Source organism: Haemaphysalis longicornis, unplaced genomic scaffold, assembly GCF_048455015.1.
Source record: "Haemaphysalis longicornis isolate Haplotype H1 unplaced genomic scaffold, Haemaphysalis longicornis Haplotype H1 scaffold_10, whole genome shotgun sequence".
NCBI classification, from domain to species: domain Eukaryota; kingdom Metazoa; phylum Arthropoda; class Arachnida; order Ixodida; family Ixodidae; genus Haemaphysalis; species Haemaphysalis longicornis.
Window position 1 is genome coordinate 85,890,325 of NW_027526204.1, and position 18,945 is coordinate 85,909,269.

Genomic DNA, 18,945 nt, shown 5'->3' on the forward strand with positions numbered 1-18,945 from the left:
TGAGCCAGTAAAGGGTGGCATGGGACACCAAGAAGGAGGACGCGTTTCAAACGCTCAAACGAGCACTGAGCGAGGAGCCAGTTCTAACGGTCCCCCGACTTTTCGAAAGGTTCGTTATTCAGTGCGATCGAGCGATCGTGGCATGGGAGCTGTACTATGCCAAGAGGATGCGAACGGCCGGGAACCGCCAGTTTGTACTTAAGCCGCAAGTTAACTTGCCGGGAAGAGGCTTACAGTAATTCCGGAAAGGAATGTGGCTGCGTCGTGTGGGCAGTGCAGAAGTGTGCGTGCTCTGTAGCCGGTAACGCAGACGCACTAAGCCGTGCGTTCTAGGTAAGGCTGCGTTCGTCCTTCCCGTATCTTTCGTTTCGTTTCCTCGTGAGTAGCTTTTATCTTAGCAGGTAGATGGGAGCAAAATTATTGCCCTCATTTCCTGCCTCAGTTGATTATTTCCGTACCGCGTGATTTCGAGTAATCAACCTTAGTTATCCTTTAAGTTTGTGTGTTAATTTTGACACTTCGTGTGAGTTCTTCTTTTAAGAGTTCTACGTCCCGCATGGGTCTCTTGGTGTAGAGGGTCCAAATTTGGGATAGACACTTAGCTAGGAGAGTTTGTCACGCTTTAGAGTCTGGTGTTCTGACAGAGGACAGAGGGCGCTTGCTTGCGCTGGGTGTTGCCTGTTGTCGGTCGGTTCTTTGCAAGCTCCAGAACGATGAGCAGCCGGTGCTGAGGACAGACAGGAAGAGCCGGACGAAGCTGGTGGAGACACCTGGGCAGCACGGCGAGGTACCTGTGATCCGGACCTGGCGGGCGGTACCCGTTCATGGAGAGGAACTTGGTGGAGCCGCCCTTTTCCTGGGGCACTGGAGGTGTACCTGGATGAGCCTGGCGAACGAGCGCGCCCGGCATCCGAGCCACGTGGAGGCAGCTCGTCTTCACAGCGCATTGTCTGGCGGCGGGGGTGCTGTTGTGCCAGAGCGCCTGGCCCAAAGGCGTTGCACGAGGCGACGCGCCGACAGCGAGGCTGAGTCACGCCTCTCCCTTTGTCGCTGCGGCGCGGCCGAATCCTGCATCTCGAAACGCTGCGGCGCGGCCGACTCCTGCATCTCGAAACGCTGCGGCGCGGCCGAATCTCTCAGCGGAGAACGACCCAAACAAGGGCATGTCGCTACGCCCGGAGGCGAGGTCACGGAGACGGCGGCGGCATCGCTCTCCCTTTCCCCATTGGCGGCGCAGCTGACTCACCGCTTCGCTACCATTCGTCGGAATTCAAACTTCAGGCAGCGAGAGCCCTGATTGGAGCATTTCGAACTTCTTGGGGCCACAACGAACTCCCGGGCTATAAAAGAAGCCCGGAGGCTCTCATCGTCGGCATTCCTCGGCGGCTTCTCTCCGGCACCAGTCTCTTCGGAAGCACCGAGTGAAAGGGTGCTGTCGCCTTTGTGCGAATCATGTAACGTTTGCTTACCCTGTACATACTGTATATAAATGTTACTTCAAGTTTTCGTCGGCTCGAGAACTTCTTCGCTCGGCTCTGCGCCGCGTCGATAGCGGACGGAGCAAGGCAACATCGCTACACCGGTGACTGCGCTCGGGTGGCCAGTCGCAACAGCGGAGACAGCGTCGGGATGGCTGATTCCCAACCTCGGTGACGAGCAGGAAGGCGAGTCACAACCTTGGCGACCGCCCTGGGATCGTCATTCCCAACAAGGCAGTGGCACTAGTGTGCCGGAAAGGTGGTGCTGAATTGCGCATGTTTGGGAGAGAGACTGCGCTCGGGAAGAGGACACATAACTCGGGAAAAGGCCTATACAGTCGAACTTCGTTGTAGCAAACACAGATATAGCAAATAATCGGCTATACCGAACTAAATACGAACTTTGGTTGGTCACACTTCATTTCAGTGACACATACTTTTTATAATCAAACCGAAAACGCGAGAGCTGCGTGCAATATCGGCTATGACAAAGAAATATTTGGTTCACGCGAGGTTCTAAACCTGAAAGCTGCATAAAAAAGCAAACTAAAAAAATTAGAAGGCAACCCTGAAATATTTTTATAGCTTGTAGAACTGAAGAGTAGTAAACGCCCTTTCGCGTGTGGACACTTTGGAAAACTTCATCCTGTAGTGCTGTGAAAAGTCCCTTGAGGAAGATCACGTCCATCTTCAAATAAATAAGAACGAACACCTGTTTTGTCAAAGAGGGTTCGAAACCTCCAATATTGTGTTTTAGTATCTGGGATTATTGCGCGAGCCAGATTGACAATTTGTTACAGCCGATTTTTACGTGTTACAACGAATATCAGATATGACGAACTAATTTACTGCCCTGATACTAATTCGTTGCAGCAAGCTTCAGCTGCATGTGCAAGCACAAGTGTCCCCTGTCTTGTTTGGAAATAACTTTTGTTATCCTTTTCGATACATGCTCACTATTTGTATATTTTAGCAATCGGGCTTGATCTCACAATCTTGCTGTATTTGTAGATGCGTGTACACCATAAGTTCGTGGTAAAGGAGTTTTTATTTCCCGTGGATACGCTACAAGATAAGTGTGTACCCGACCTTGCTGCACTTGTATGCAAGGCGGTGACATGAAATCTGCGTTAATTAAAATAAAAGGTAAGAAACCTGAGGTGCCGGGATGACCAAATACACTCTACGAAAACCTAGTCACCAACATGTTTTTGCAAAGAAACCCTAAGGGATATTCTATTGGATCCATCGGTAGATCTTTATGACGCGCTCTGAGATTTATGCAGTCCATCACTCGTCTTTGCCTCCGCTCCAAATGACGCCTGTTGCTTTGGCAGCATGCGCCGTACCATCATGCACCACGTGACTTCCCTGCATCATTTATGCTCTAAACAATGGTCGTTGAAAGGCATATGTGGAATACCTGGTTACTGAAATAGAAGGTACATGGCTGCGATGGACAGGAAGAATCCTTCAGAGTGAGAAAAGACATAAGAAAGGAAACATCCTGGTGTTCACCTTCGTGAAGCGCTACTAGCTTTGCAACACCAACCCAGTTTTAAACTGCAACTTGACATTTTGTCGCAGCATCAGCAGCATAATGCTCCCGTAGATACATGTTTTGCCCCGCTTGAGAGGTATTCAGAGATTTGCATGTTACATTCTTCTGGAAAATTCAACTTAGTACTGTGAAATACCAGAGCAACGTTTATTGCATAATTTGTTTAAAAAAATTAAGAATATGGCGGCACTGACCGGGCACAAAAGCCACGGCTATTGTTTATGTACACAAAGAACGGCAGTGAAGGCGACTGGGCTCAGCGATGACGCAGTCCAGGCCCATTCAGATCACTGCGGCGCGACGCCAATTTTGAGGTACGGTTTTCCATCGTCGCGTGTAGCATTGGCACTGAGGCATAACACCACAGCGTACGATTCCTAAGAGTGGTTGTCTCTTTGCAAAGAGGGTTGAATGCACGTCTAGGAGTAGTTCTTGCTCGTTGTTTCTCTACAACGAATTCCCTCGTTCTTTAGCCTCTGGAGCATCGGGCCGTAGATTTCCTGAGCAAACGGCAGCACCATTCCCTTGGCTTGAATCTCGCCTGCAAAAGAAGTGAGACGGTCGCTTGCAATGAGGGCACGAAACGGCCCTTTGTTGTTTCAAATGTGCTCTGTAAGTATCAGTGTAGAAATGGAAACACCTTATCTTACAACAGTGTCAGAAATACTGGGTCTTAATATGGTCACCAGAAGTTGCTCATGCATTGGTAAATTCAGGCTGCTTTGATTGAAGTCCATAGGAAGCAACGTGCACACAATACTTCAGATGAAATGAAGAAAATTTTCAGATTTGTTCGCGATTTGAACACTGCAAAAATATACAGATCAGAGACACCTACATCTGACTTAGGTTGCTGGAAACTGTGTAAAGTGCACTCACCCTGCAAGATCATCTTTGCCGCAATGGCTGCAGGGTAGCCGACGGTTTTCGCCATGGCCGAGTAACCATTGGGGTCGCCGTAGGTGACCATGTCGACGTGCCTCACCTCCTGCAGACGATCGTTTGCGAGGAATATTTGTTGCATAGCACTTTGTTCAGGTAAATTGTTTTTACAATAAAAGAGGTGCAGATACGATGAAAACCCAGGATAGATGACAGGGCCAAGTGAGCCCAAATCAAATATGAGCGACAACATGAGATCTCACCACCCACCCGTATATTCCCCTTTTCCGTAATGTTAGGATGGCAATAGGAATGTGCATTTCTATTTACGCACAGCACAGGTGACTGTTTAGAAGAACTGCGAGTTGGGCTTGTTGGTATAGGTTCATAATGGGAAACAGCGCAAAAAAAAAAACTTGGACAAGAAAGACAACGGGACGAAGCGCTAACTTGGACAAGAAAGACAACGGGACGAAGCGCTTCGTCCCGTTGTCTTTCTTGTCCAAGTTTTGTTTTTGCGCTGTTTCCCATTATGAACAGGTGGCTGTGTACCATGCATTGATTATTAAAAGTCGCAAATAGTTCAGTTTCAGTTTGAATCAAACGGTTTTTAATTGGAAGAAAATTTTTATATACCACAGACGATTGGCTTGCAGAATTTTTGCTTCCAATACAAAGAAACTTGGCTAAAAAAGTTATGTACGTCTTTGCATTGGCCAGCTCTAGGGTACTCCAAGCATAGTGTTTCAATTTATTTTTGACCCGTGTGAACACATTTTTTGCCCTGACTGAGATGGGCGCAGATGATGACCTTTATCTGGTCATAGCCTCCTCTACAACTTTCAAAGTTATAGAGGAGGCTATGATCTGGTGCAAAGGTTGTATGCCAAGTTGCGTGTTACAAGTGTGCAATGTTTGTGCTGATAAGGTCATAAAACTCGCAGGAAATAAGCGGGATATCGAAACACGGGGAATGTGGCTCAGGTTACCTGTGCTGCTCCTGCAGTGTTTTCGCTTGGTGTCGATGCGAATAACAGGGTGGCACCTTTGCTTGCGATAAAGTTTATTTGCCGAGGTTGCATCAGCGGACGTAACAGGTCAAAAAAGATGTCTAGATATGGCATATATGTAAGAAAGTTGCTAGGGCAGGTCAAATTTACTTCGTTAAATAGGATGAGGCTAAACGTCAGCAACAAGCACCAAAAGAAGCAAAAAACTTCCTTGAGTATGTGAAAAAAACACTGGATGCGTATTTGATGCTTCGAATTATGAATTTGATAAAATGTGAATTTGAACATAAATTGAATCACTCAATCTATGCACACATCTCCATAAGTAATTATAACATTTAACATTTTTTAACCCAAGTTAGCGTAGTTTGCAAGATTATAACATGTAGAAAATTTATAAAATACAATTTATCAAAGGTTCACCATATGCTTTTGGAAGGAGGGACAGGATGTGCCGAAACACATTTTGCGCTGCTCCAGAGTCTATTTTTTTGTTACTCTACCCACTGTGATGTTATGTTGTTACGCTAGAATGTGTTAGTTAGGCAGTATGTTAAGCCATAACCCAATATGATGCCTTGGAATGCATGTAATGGCGGGTTCACTCACTAAACAAGCTGCCCTTTGACTGCCTGCTTTGTTAACCAGTAGTGTGTGTTTGCAACTGTGTTCGCACCTGGTACAATATAGTTTTCAACGTTAATTTGCTGCTATTAAAATGTTACCCAGGGATGGGCACCTGAAATATTGTGATACGGATTTTAGGGGCGAAGCCTCTAAGGGGCTCGGGCTGTCGGCATCTCATGTCATCGTCTCGTGTGGTTACAGTACTCAAACACCAAGACACTTGCTTACGCCTCGTGCTAGAACGTCGCCGTCGTTTGATGTCATCGCCGACGTAGGGACGGTACTAAAACATCGGGACAATCGTTTACGCGTCACGCTATAATGTAATTCGTACTAAAAGAACGCACAGGGACACTCACTTTCCAACGCCTCGAGCTAGAGAGCTTCATGCTTCGAAGACAAGAGACTTTTACAGCAAAGCCGTATACCTCTACCCCCCAATGGTTTCATCTCCGTATGCAAAAAACGCCAAGGCGCCAAGAATACACTTATACACTGCATGCTTCGCCCCTCCCCTGGTTTCACGTTAGTGGAGATGGCCCGGGATTTTTGCCCATGGCTTTGCAAGGAATGACCGAGTATGACAATGGACTCGATCACCTAGCAGTGCATTTACACTTTATTTTATTCCACCAAAGTTTGGACTTGTATCTCATTCTCCTGAAAAGATCCCTATGCGCACGCTTCCTATTTCTTGCCGCATAGCAGTTGCTAGAAATACAGGTGACCGCGAAGGTCTCACAAGGTGTGAATTGCAATGAGCTATAGTAAAAATCACGCCTTTTGGAATGTTGCTGCCCACTGTAGCCATTCAGTATAAGCATCACAGGTGCACCTAGAATCGTATATTATCACCTTGGCCTTTACGAACCCACCTTATCATCACAGTCTGAACCTTGTAGATTGCATGGACGCATCAGACTACATACCTAAGAAGGCCCAAAGTGAGCCATAGTGAGTTGGCACAATTTGTTGTGTTGCAGTCAAAGCTTGTGCATAGAGAGAGTGTTCCCAAATGCAAACCTACTCACCTTCTTCTCATCGTGCCACTGAATGCCTATGTCGTGTCTCATGATGACTAGGTCCCTCTCACCAGGTTCTGCAACAAAAGACAAACTCCTAAAGGGGTCATGCAGACAAAACACAAGTTTGGTTCAGCTGAAAGATTGCCTCGTTAGAATCACACTGACACCACTTTTCTTCACTGAACTTCATTCAAATAAGCTACATAATTAGGAAAAAAGAATGGTCATGCGACGCACTAGCTCATTTCCCACAACAGAACCTATGATATCATATGTGCCACCTCTGCGATTGGCTGAGGCTGGCAAAAGCAAATGCAAATTAGGCAAGGCTTATTAGCTTGGCGAACGAGCTATTTACGCTTACATTTAGGGCACATTCTTTTTATAGCAGTAAGAATGGTGCGGTAAACAGTGGAAGTTATGAATGTACACTAAGTACCGATGCGTACTGTGTCGGTACTGCGGAAATTATGCTTGATTTAGCTGCTCAGCACTGCGGCGCTTTCAGGTTGTCTCAGACGACACTGGCCGATTGGCGCAAGTGAGAGTGTCATACGCGACCAGATTTGTTGAGCGAAGACCATGTTTCACGAAATAATTATCTTCTACCTTAACAAAGCCAGGTACATTTGCAGTCAAAAACAAAGAAAACGCAGAAAAAGGCCCGCCACACTATGGTGGCGCCATCAATGTTGACTAACGGCAAACAAGGCCCCACAGAACACTAGATTTAGCTTGAAGACCTGCTTTTGTGATGTCATTGCACACGACAGGAAAACAAACGATATGGCTGGAGAACCAAAATTTTAACTCAAAGTGATATGAATAAAACAAACTTTTATTTTGTCTGCATGGCCACTTAAGCACCCCATTCTCTTGAAGCGTCGCAAAACCAAGTTTGTGTTACCGTATGCAAGCCTGTTGGAAAGGTGGAAGATAAGCGTCTGCAGGGGAGTGTTTTTCTTCTCAACAGGAATGTCGTCGATGAGACCCAGACTGAAAAAAAAAAGTTGCGGCACTTATGTAAAATTCATCTTCAGCTGAGCTTGTCAGACCGCAGCTGCGGAACTATTCACCGACAAAAAAATGCTGACAGCTGCACACCAACACACGGAAAGAGATGTAATAAAGATGGCCACATTTTTTACAGTCTACTGTACGCCATTCGCAAGCCTTTGGACGAAAGGAATGAGTCCGTGGTTAGGCTTGCCTTGCTTCATGTAAGTGAAGTGATCAAATAATTTGGTAGGGAAACTCCTAACGTTCCCCATTTAGCATGCCTTTCAAGATGAGGAAGGCCTTATGTATTTTCTGCTCTACAGATTGTGTAACATTGGGTAATTTGGACCAGCAGGTTTAGCAAGTAAAGAAAGCGCAAGTTTCTTTCAATGTACCTAAAGGGATTAGGATCCAAAAGTGCGCACGAATCTCTAATTATGTGGCTATTCCAGTACCCATTATTTTAACGGAAAATTGCACAATGACAGGGTGCAGGATGCCGTCAAAGGGCACGTACTCTTCAATGGCTTTTGTCCTGAACTCGCACTTGTCGACCCTTTCGTAGATGAGATTCTTGATGTTGGACGTAAGCAGGTTGTCCTGTTGACCCAGCAGTGTCGTCATAAACTGGCGCTGTGGTCGGGAAAGAACACAACAATGGCAAAGAAGCGGTTAGCAAAATTTGCTAGAAAAATGTTGATTTCGATTACATCAATGCATACTGCACTAAAGGGTGTTGACTATCAGTGAGGGCACACGTACACTGATAGCGACCTGGGTAGCATATCAAGCCTGCTGTCATCAGGGGTTGGGGCTTCTGCCAGCACGCGAATGTTCTGCCAGCACGCGAATGCTTTGCTCACTCCCTGAGGAAAAGGCAATGGGAAATCTATTCCAGTAAATGCCACTTCAACACCATCGCAGGTGCCACTAAACTTCGCCAATAATGACGTGCCTTATCCAATATCTAACTGACCATTAGAAAGAATGAATGATAGTACAGGAGCAGTGTGACAAGCTACAAATTTCCTGTCTTTTTGTGCTCATTCTCTCGCAGCAGCGCCAAATTTAATTTGACATCAGAAGATGTGAAATGTTTGTATTTAAGAGAGCTATGCTTCTTGTTTCTGGGTACTTACATGGAAAGAGCTCCATACTTTAGGTGCAAGTGATCAAATTTCCTTTTACTTGACTAGCTAACAGCAGTGAAGCAAAATTGTTCATCCTTGCGAGGCTCAATTTATCCAGGCATGGTGAAAAACGCAGCACAAGGTGACAAAACCATACGTACCCAGGTGATTTCGGGTCCCCGGGGATGCAAGCTGGGATGTGGCTCGTCCCCGAGAAGTCCTAGGAGCTGCAACCCTTTCATGGCACTCGAAAATCCCTGGAAAACAGATATGGCAGATGTGGGACTGCATCGCTCCAAAGACAAGATCTTTTTAGCGGGACTAAAGTAAACACCACATGAAAGGGAGTCATGACACCTGAGTTTTCGGCCATGCGGCATTATACAAATTTTCATATGGGGGAGACAAGGGTCTTGAAATGAACTTTTTTTATTAATTTGTCTATGATAATGAAAATCACTGTGCATGTGTGTTTTGTTTTCCTCATTTCAAGTATGTAATTAGTTTTCATGCGGCATAATTATTTTTTAAGTTACAAAGAAAATACAAGAGCCTAATTAAGTAATTTCTTACGGGCCGTTAAGGGGCTTTTTATTCAATTTTTTTTGGAAATAAATGGTGTGGATGTGTAGTTTAAGACCTGCCATGCATGCTGATGCTATTGGTATTCGTGTAAATATAGCCTACCTCTGTCTCGGCGCCGTTCTCGCGGTAAGTTGCCGCTAGACACGCAAAAAATCGTATTCCAGGCGCCTTCAAATACAGCTCGTTCATCCTTTCGTTATCGATAGACATGTTCACTTCATTTTTATGCCGTGCGGGGCTTTTGCCGGTCGTCGCGTAGATGAGTACGTGAGCCATTGCACTGTGATGAGTGCGCCGAGCAGACGACCCACGGCGCCCAGCCAATCAGATTGCGCCCTGCGGTCACGTGGAGTCAGTAGCCAATTGGGCGGCACGTTTTGTCTTTTTGCTACCCCGGTTATACTCGCAACCAATGAACAAAACGAAGCGGTTGTGGTAGCGAATTGAAAACAAAAAGACGCACTTCCGAATGAGACCAAGATGGACGCCATAGTTCATATAGAACCCGAGTGGCGAGCCGTCGAAAAATGCTATTTTCGCATCGAATACTGGCCGATTTTAGCTGTCGACGGTGCTATAAATTGATATTATAGGTCAAATACGTACTTATTGGTCTTATTATTTGGATGATAGGAAGAAAATCAGCTTTACCCTCCGGAAATGGAAGTTTTGAAAACTAGAATTTTTGGTCAAGTGTTGGGATTCCAAGACCCGCGTCTCCCTTTCAGAAAGATTGTGCTACATGTATTAACAGACACAGATTGTGTACGTCTCCCCAACCGCCTGAAGGAGCGCAAAAATGAATGTTGTATTTAAGATGAAACATGTTTTACGAGAAGGAATGGACAGTGGCACATAGTGTTGTTATTGTGCCAGAGTGAATGTGAAGTATAAGCACTAGCACACTGCTACGGACTTGGGCTAACAAGGCCGCACACTAAATTCATCACCTCAGTTTTTCTGCCACCACCTAACAAGCTTTCAATGTGGTCAACAAATCTGAGCAATCGTTAAGTTACATGCTAGAGAATATCCGAGCCAGATATCGCTTTTTCGCGAACAGCAGAAAGCTCACGATGATGTGGCAAAATCCACCAAATATTTTCTCTGCTCATTTTCAACACCTGCTATCCTTCGCGATTCCTTTACATATCAAGAAGATGAGATCCTTGCTGTATGTACCGTATTTTGGCATGTATAACCCGGTCTACAATGCGGCCTGGATACCTACCTACACATGAACTGTTTCTAAAGCATTCACTTCTTAAGGCAAATCAAGTATACTGCTACAAATTACTTCAGTACATTAAGGACAACAAGTTATACAATACTTCCAGCACTGTAACCGCCACACAACATAACTTGTGTAGACTACATCCACTGCCATCTACAAGAAAAAACTATGGCCGGCAACACACAGGTTATCAAATCCCCTCCTTTTTGAACAAAGTTCAGAAACAGATTAATTTTCGCCAACGGTTGTCAAAAACACAGATTAAAAATGTCCTGTTAATTGCATATAGCTAAACTTTACCAAAGCATAAAATAAAATGTTGCAGCGAAATTGTAGGTATCTATGCTGAAGTAAATCTCTGTTTCGGGTGTATTTTGTTGTTCGTTCTTTTGTTGTGTTGTTGCATTGCAGATATCTATGCTGAAGTAAGTCTGTTTCGGGTGTATTTTGTTGTTCGTTCACTCCTTGCACGGCACGAAAAAACACGCGAGTGTTTGATACCATATCCTGTGTGAAAATTTGGTTCTGTATTCTTTTTTTGTGCAAAGTAGTCGCACATTGAGCGTCCGAGGAGCACGACTGCAAATGTACTCTCTGTAGTCTGTAGCCCTCTTTTTTTGTTTTGTTTTTTTGTTGTTGATTTTTTTTTTTTGTACACTCGACTGCAAGTGTGTTTATAATATACTGTGCCCGCGCTCTGCCTGCCACCGGAGCAGGGGCCCTAGTCAGGCTCCAAGCCTTTTGCCTCTGCTCCCCTTTCTGTACGGAAAGAAACCATAAAGAAACAAAATACAAAAAAAATTCAGTGACAAAGGAAGGGTGCGGATAATATGCAGCGTTTTTTCTTTAGTGCAGCTTCACGGCAATGCACGTTGTGCCGTGAAGTTCCTCCGCAGTAACACTGACTACGCCTTCCATGGCAGCGATTCCGCAAAACATACAACGACAAGGAAGAAAAAACAAGAACGAGCACCCCCTAACAACTGATTTATTAGTGAATTGTGACTTTCGCCATGCAGCCAGTGCTATCTTCGTGCTAAATATCCACTTTTTCTGTCTAAATAGTACGTGATGTGTTGCTTGAGCGGTAGCTTTGCTGCAGCACTTCCTGAATTAAATGTGTGGACAATACGCGAGGATTTTTTTTATTTTTGGGTGGGCTGAAAGTGGGGGTGCGGATTATATGCAGGAGTGGCTTATGCACGCAAAAATATAGTTTTTTTGTGCACTTCTGGCTACACATAAGTATCATCTTTCAACCAACTGCTCTTCGCTGATTCCAACACTTTTCGTTAAATCAGTGTTGCCTGCTCTAGGCATATATGCCATCATGTTTTACCTATGTTTACCTATTCTACAATTTTAAATTACCTTATCATATGTTTTGTCTTAACACATGTGCATACATTTGTAGGCTTGTATGGTTTTGTAGGCCGGTATGGTTTCAGCTGGTAGGCTGGTATGGTTTTAGCGGCTCCTTTATGGGTCGCAGCATTACAATAAAATCAATCAAGTAACTTGTGCACCAAAGCATCTGGTGAAACCATGAAACCACCTTTCTAGCAATTTGTAACTGTTTTTTTTTTTTTCAGGAATCAAAAAAGGCTGAACTGCACAAACATATTCCCAAAGACAATGACAGCTACTGGTAGGTATAGTTTTTCCTCTGCGTACTCGCAACACTCCCTTGACGGCTGCAGCGCCGAGTACAGTATCGCTGAAATTCAACCCAAACGTTCGGCATAGCATATGATCGTTCTCCTTCGCATTAAAAAGTACTTGAGGAGATTTCAGTCAAATGAGAACACAAAACCACAACTCACGAGCACTCGATCCCAGTAACTTAATGAAAACGTTGCTGCTCGCAAAACATATGTCATTATCATGCCGTAAAACTCTAAATAATAAAATGAGCAGGCGCATTCAAGCACCCCCGCAAAATCAATCACAGCATGAACAGGAAGTACTTGTTGGCATGCGCGTCACCAGGTAACCACTCTAACTAGCATGGTCATACAAACACTGCGGACGGGAAGTGAAACATGTGCACTTTTTCGTAGATGATACTGTAATTCTGTATATACTAATCGTTTTAGCAAAGTTTATGATTGATTGATTGTTGGGTTTAACCCGCCGACGCAACGCAGGCAATGAGGCGGGCCGTAGTGGAGTGCACCGTAATAATTTTGACCACCTGGGGATCTTTAACGCGCGCCGAAATCTCGTACACACGGGCGTTTTTGCTTTTCGCCTTCATCAGAAGAACGGCCGCTGTGGCCGGGAATCGAGCCCGCGACCTCGTGCTCATCAGCGCAACGCCTTAGCCACTGAGCCACCGCGGCGGGTACCAAAGTTTATGCCGGAGGAGATTCCCTAACTACACCGTGTGAGAGCCCATGTGCTCCATCGTGGAAGGTGTTTCATGACCCCTTTAATGGTTCGCTTTAGACAGGCTTAGTTTTGTCAGCTCAGAAAGTAAATAGAAGCATCTCGGAATCAGTTTAATTCGTGCACAGAGAAAATATCCTCACCTAATCACACCTCACCTAATGTTTTTGCTCAACGAATATCCTCCACGTTTTAGTGTCAGTATTGATAGTTTGATACGTACACTAGTGTATAAAGCCACGCCTTATATGTGTGTTTCAATAGCTGGGTTCTTCTGCGTGCAATTTCCAAACAAAATGGTCTGTAAAAATACTGTTCCCTCGGCGACACCAGTTAAGAACTGCGGTTGCAATCCCACTAACAGACTTACACTACCTTAGAAATTGGTTGTGTTGTTTTTGACAAATTTGCCTGGACGCTCAAAATATAAACACTTCGTAGTCAATGCCCGTATACGTGTTTTCCAATCCTGCATCCGGTTTTGTTGGTGTTATTATGATTTTTCAAAATATTGTGCACATGTGGCGTTTATCACCTTGTATCGCAGCGTGCCCCGGAGCACAGTATGCGCGTTGCTGATCCCATATGTGGCCTTGTAGATGAGGGAGTCACGGTTCGGGTACCCCTCCAAGTTGAAGCCTGGCAGGAACGACACCTCGTGAGCATTGTCCAGGAGGCTTCCTGGTGGAATCTCCACTTCCTGCATAGATGCAATGGGGAAGGCACGATGCTGCTTAGCACTCACATTTTGTGTTCCTAAGGCAACTGTCTTCATGGTTACTGTTCAAGCAAGGGTGCAAATAATAGGGAAAGCAAGTTCGCATGCTTTGGTTTGAGCTGTAGGTATGACTGAACAAAATGTTATTTCAGATTCCTGAAATACTGCCTCATAATGGTTCGCCAACTGGAGAAGGACTGATGTAAATGAGAGCTGAAAATTGTGTTCTTCGGGTCATAAAAAAAACGTCATACACCTCAATGTTTGAAGAAGCTTCATTTTTTGCACAAAAACCAGTGAGAAATAGAGGCTTGTAAAACATATTTCATATTCAATTTTCAAGTTGATATTTGGCTTTTTTTCTACTGTTAGGTCGAGGTTTTTTACTAAAAAGTATGCCAAATAGTCACCTATCTACCTATATACCAGTCATCTACCTGTATACCAGTCATTCTCCCATTTCTCGGCCGCAAGGTAAGGGGGTCGACCTATATTACAGCTCGGCCTATACTCCGAATTATTCGGTAATTTGATTCGATATTTGATTCCAAAGCCACTATTCCGCATTCACACAACCCAAATCCCTTCTCTGCGGAGTGTTTGCTTAGAATACAGTGCGGACACTTAAGCCACTCCTGTGTCTACAAATAGCTAATCAGTGTTGCAGCTTACCTTGTCGTTTTCTAGATACCGCGCCGGTCCCATACAGTTGATGAAGGCACTTCGTGGGCTCCAGCTGCACAGATAGCGAAGGTGTATTGTGGTTATCACACCCTCCAACTCCAGTACGCCTGAACACGCCTGTCCATCGGTCTTGCATTAGTAAGACCGATAAACAGCCTGCATTTTTTTTTCTTCTAAACAGCACGTTTTGTCAGCTATATTCGTGCCTTGTACTTTCGTCCATCAGAGCAGGACCGTGACTCTTAGCTGGCACGCTGCGGCTATGACGTGCCAGGCCGTCCATGAGCATCATGCCAGCGTGGCCGTTGCCGGAAGATAGAATTGTGGTTCGCAGCTTGGAGCTACGAGAAAGGCGATGCAAAGAGGAGGGCACTGTCAACCCAGCCAAAATGGTGGTGTTAGGAAAGCTGGCAAACAGACTTCAGACTATCCTTTAAACGTAAAGTATTACACTGAATGAGAAAACATGTCTAGTTGCAAATACCAGGTGATGATTTCACATAGCGTGGCAACCAAATTTTTTGCACCAATAAGCAGACTTGCTGAGCTTGAGGGCGCGGGTTCGATTCCCGGCCGCGGCGGCCGCTTTTATGATGGAGGCGAAAAGCAAAAACGCCCGTGTGTACGAGATTTCGGCGAACATTCAAGATCCCCAGGTGGTCAAAATTAATCCGGCGCCCTCCATTACGGCGCGCCTCATTGTCTGCACTGCGTCGGCGCGTTCAACCAATAAGCAGACTGCTCGAAAGTTGCGAATAAAGTTGAACCTCTTGATCAGATACACTTACCGGGGAGCACTTTCTGTCTCTGACATGAGAGGTCTTTTATAAGCAAGGAACCATATTTTCACAAGCTAATCAACCCCTAGTTCAGTGTGGGCACCGCACCACTACAAAGAGCTCAAAAGAACACTACAGCATGTTGCAAAAGATACGTTCTAATTTATGTTTTGCCCCCAGAATTTATAAAATAGTTCTGAATCTTTGTTTGCTTCACGGCTGTCTTCCCAACAGCTTCTACAAGCTCTCTCTCCTTTCACTGTTTGTGGAAGATGAATCGTAAATGTCGAGTTCACAAGTCTGATGAGTAGCCAGAGCGCACAACTCCTTCCACCCTGTTCACCACGCTTGCAGGACTCAACATATGCGAAGCTTCGTGGATATAAGCTATGTGATTTGGAGAGTCCACTGCACACTCCTGGAATTCTTGGCTTGCGCAGAAACCCGCATGCGCGGTCATGCCCGTATGCATGGCGGTAAACTGTAACCACTTCTGTATGTTGCATTTCCATATGCAGGGCTTTTCGTCAGTTTCATAGCTGACTGAACCACTGTGTGTTCACAGAAGTTATAATAAATAGTGACTGCGGGTGTCTGTCATCCCCTTTGATTCCACAACGTACGCAACTGCAGTTAGTGACTGGTGGCAGCGCATCTAAAATTCAAATGTCTGTTACAAGCGAGATTGTTGACCAAAATTTAGGGATAACTTATCCTTTAAAACCAACTATCTTCTAAACCTGATGTCTGTCATAAAAGTGATCAATTTAATTGGAAAGATGGGGCGGCCATTCATGTGGGTGAGTAGTGTCTCTTATACCAGATAGTAGACTCTTATATCCATACCTCTTAAAACGAGATTCGACGGTGGATTATCTATCACAGTAAAGATCGAGGTTTCCTACAGCAATTGGCCCACCTAACAATATCTTAAGTGTCTCTAGTTTTGTGCAGTGCTGCTGAAGCTAAAAAGCATGCAGGTGTGCAGCCAAAAATGCGCAGAACATTCCCCAAAGCACATTTTCTGCCTTTTCCTCATGTAAGAAGATGTTGGGGGCCTGATTAGTTACGGAGGAGCATCACTCTTGCCGCATCTGCAGACCTCTCCCAATTCCCGCCGTAGCACCCCCTAGTGCTTCACAAAGTTTGCAAAACATGTCACTTATTCTTAAATTCTTTGCCAGCTAGGATTATTCTTGTCAGTGCACCAACAAAAAGGAAACATTTTCTTGCAACTGAAGTTTCGTACAGTCAACACACTTTAAAAGTGTTTTGGTGCCCCTGCGTACAGGTGCCGTGACCCCTTGCCAATACTTACCTGATCTTGTAACGCAGTGGGTTGTTAGCATGCTCTGGCGCTGGCAGTCCGCCACAGTAGGACACGAACGAGAGGAGCTAAATAGTAGTAAACAGAAGGACGCCATCGACAGTATTACATCAGTCGTGTTTGGGGGAGGATAGCTGAGATAGCTGAGAAGTGTTTAAACAATGCAAGCAGGCTGGGTATAGACTACTATCACTCACCTTGCCGCCCTTCCTCCGCACTTCGTCGAAGCACTCCATGGCAAGAAGGTGGTCAATGCCGGGATCAAGTCCAACTTCGTTCAGCACTGTGATGTTAGCGTCGACAGCCCTGCGTTATCCCGAAAGAGTGTGAGGGTGAGATCTCGGAGCGCTCTTCCTTCGCTAAGCCTTTAGCATTTTCTGGTGTGTGCACTAAGATATCAGTTTCCCTGTTCACGTCAGAGTTGCATTGCGTGCACTGATCAGGAGGGGCCGAGTCCCACATTATTTGCAGCTCGCTGGTGGCAGAGAAAAGGAACGTTGTAGTCATTCTGTCGTTTGGTAAACCGGTGATATAAAATGGCAAAATTCTGCCATTTGGTACATCGCTGATATAAAATGGCAAAATTTGGAACCCTTAAAGTTCAGTGTATTAATAAGATGCCCTGTAAGCATTTACGAAGCAAAGTTAACAGGGCATGCTACTTTATGGCTGACATAGCTACAATGCATACTAATGCTTGTTGCCATTGGCTGCCACACATCCAGTAAAGATGTATTTTTATCTGCGCGTGATACAGTGCTTACAGCCAAACACGTGCCTAAAAAGATCTGGATTAAATAACGTGAACATTATGCAAGACACCACCAACAAATTTATTTAAGACTATCACCAGAGTCCCTTAATACTCTGATATCACTAAAGCTCTAACACTGCAGATCTAATATGACCCCGAATACAGTGATTACTCAATAAGTTTCCCCAATTTCCGCTTTCAGAAAGTATCTACTGGCCCCAGCCTGCACCAGTTCCACTTAAAATCAAAATTTAATTTTGGGGTCTAACTCACAGAAGCCTGGGCTATGAGTAGGGCTGTTCGTTTTCGGGTTTTATCTTTTTCCAAAATCGGGGGGTAAAAATCGGGTGCCATTTTTTGAACTGATATTCGAGGGGAACTCGGGTGTTTTATTGAAACCATTCAGAAATTCGGGTTTTTTTTTGTTAAATCGATAGCTGTACTAAGCTCATTTTAATACACTCAGTTTATTTTGGAGAATATCACGAGCTTTTGAACTCTAACGCGTTAAAATTGGTGTTTATTTCATGCTTGTAATTGGTGGGAACTTTGGCATTTGGAAAATTTGGCATATGTTTAGAAATTTATAAATAAGCGCGGTGAAAAGCATTGACCACTTCTAACAAAGGAAACATTTTATTCACAAAAACTGGTCATCGATTGTTCCCTCATCCTTGTTTACATACATTATTGTGAGCTGCTCGCGCAACTATTCGGTGTTCATTCGAGGCCTGCCTGATCCCTGAACGTATCCCAACTGGGAGAAGGTTCTCTCGACAACACTGCTATAGGCACAACAATGTCAGGGTAGCATTTGCCAGCCTGAGGTTGCGAGTGGTAGCTTGTATTCACTGGCGAGGCGCGCATGCAGGCAACCATGTGAGTGCGCCAACACCCGTTACGTCGGGCTCCGCAAGATGGCGGTACTTGTCCGTGCTAAGCACATGACTGTGTTGCCTGTTAGCAGAGTCTACCTCGTCGAACGCAAAGTATTCCCTCGAGTCCAACGTGACTATGATTAATAACATCTCTGTTGACACCATCATTGAGAATCGGGTGAAAACGGAGCAGACAACCAACGCCGGTATTTTTTTTCTTCAGCGTGCGGGCACGGTGGCCCAAGCCGTGCGCCATGTCCGTGGCGCATCGGCCATATCTGTGGCCGTTTCCAGTGTTGCCAAGCGAAGAAACTAACAGCTAAACTTTTCAACGAATACCACCTATACTCAATGAGTTCGGAAGATGTGTTTGTGGGGCTTGCTTCCAGCAAGTGCTGGTTGAGAACAGCGGAACATCCGACCACAATTGTGCAGATCGCTCCTTTGAAAAGGTCCATTCACACAGAAATCAGGTTTAACCCGAAAACGAACAACCCTAGCTATGAGGTGGGCCATAGTGGATGGCTCTGGGTTAATTTTGACCGCCCGGGGATCTTTAACGTGCACCAAAATCTCAACACGCAGACGTTTTTGCTTTTTGCCTCCATCTAAAAAATGGCCGCCGTGGCCAGGGTCGAAAACACGTCCTTGGGCTCTGCAGCACAACGCCTTAGCGACTGAGCCGCCTTGAAGGATTTTTGCTTGGGATCACTTGTAGCAGAAGAGTATATATACACTGTGATACTCACGCGCCGTGCAGTTCTTTCATTTCAGAAGTGAGGTAGCTGGCGGTGACCATGTTTATTCCGTGCCTGATGCAATGGTGGGCAATCGTCGGATGAAGCGGATAAGGCAGCAGGCTGTGAAAAAAATGTTTAGCATGATG

The 18,945-nt window shown here is 45.2% G+C and overlaps 1 protein-coding gene across 1 annotated transcript in view; it reads right to left on the reverse strand.

The window, feature by feature from the left end:
- Positions 1 to 3,162: 3,162 nt before the first annotated feature.
- LOC144158865 (alpha-aminoadipic semialdehyde synthase, mitochondrial-like) overlaps positions 3,163 to 18,945 on the reverse strand; it is a 66,003-nt gene continuing 50,220 nt past the window's right edge. The window contains 12 exon segments of the mRNA XM_077690035.1: positions 3,163 to 3,580; positions 3,919 to 4,027; positions 6,590 to 6,657; positions 7,491 to 7,579; positions 8,100 to 8,215; positions 8,874 to 8,969; positions 13,455 to 13,619; positions 14,310 to 14,373; positions 14,528 to 14,662; positions 16,419 to 16,495; positions 16,625 to 16,733; positions 18,809 to 18,919. Of these exon segments, the coding sequence (XP_077546161.1) occupies positions 3,459 to 3,580; positions 3,919 to 4,027; positions 6,590 to 6,657; positions 7,491 to 7,579; positions 8,100 to 8,215; positions 8,874 to 8,969; positions 13,455 to 13,619; positions 14,310 to 14,373; positions 14,528 to 14,662; positions 16,419 to 16,495; positions 16,625 to 16,733; positions 18,809 to 18,919 (1,261 nt within the window). The 3' untranslated portion in view covers positions 3,163 to 3,458.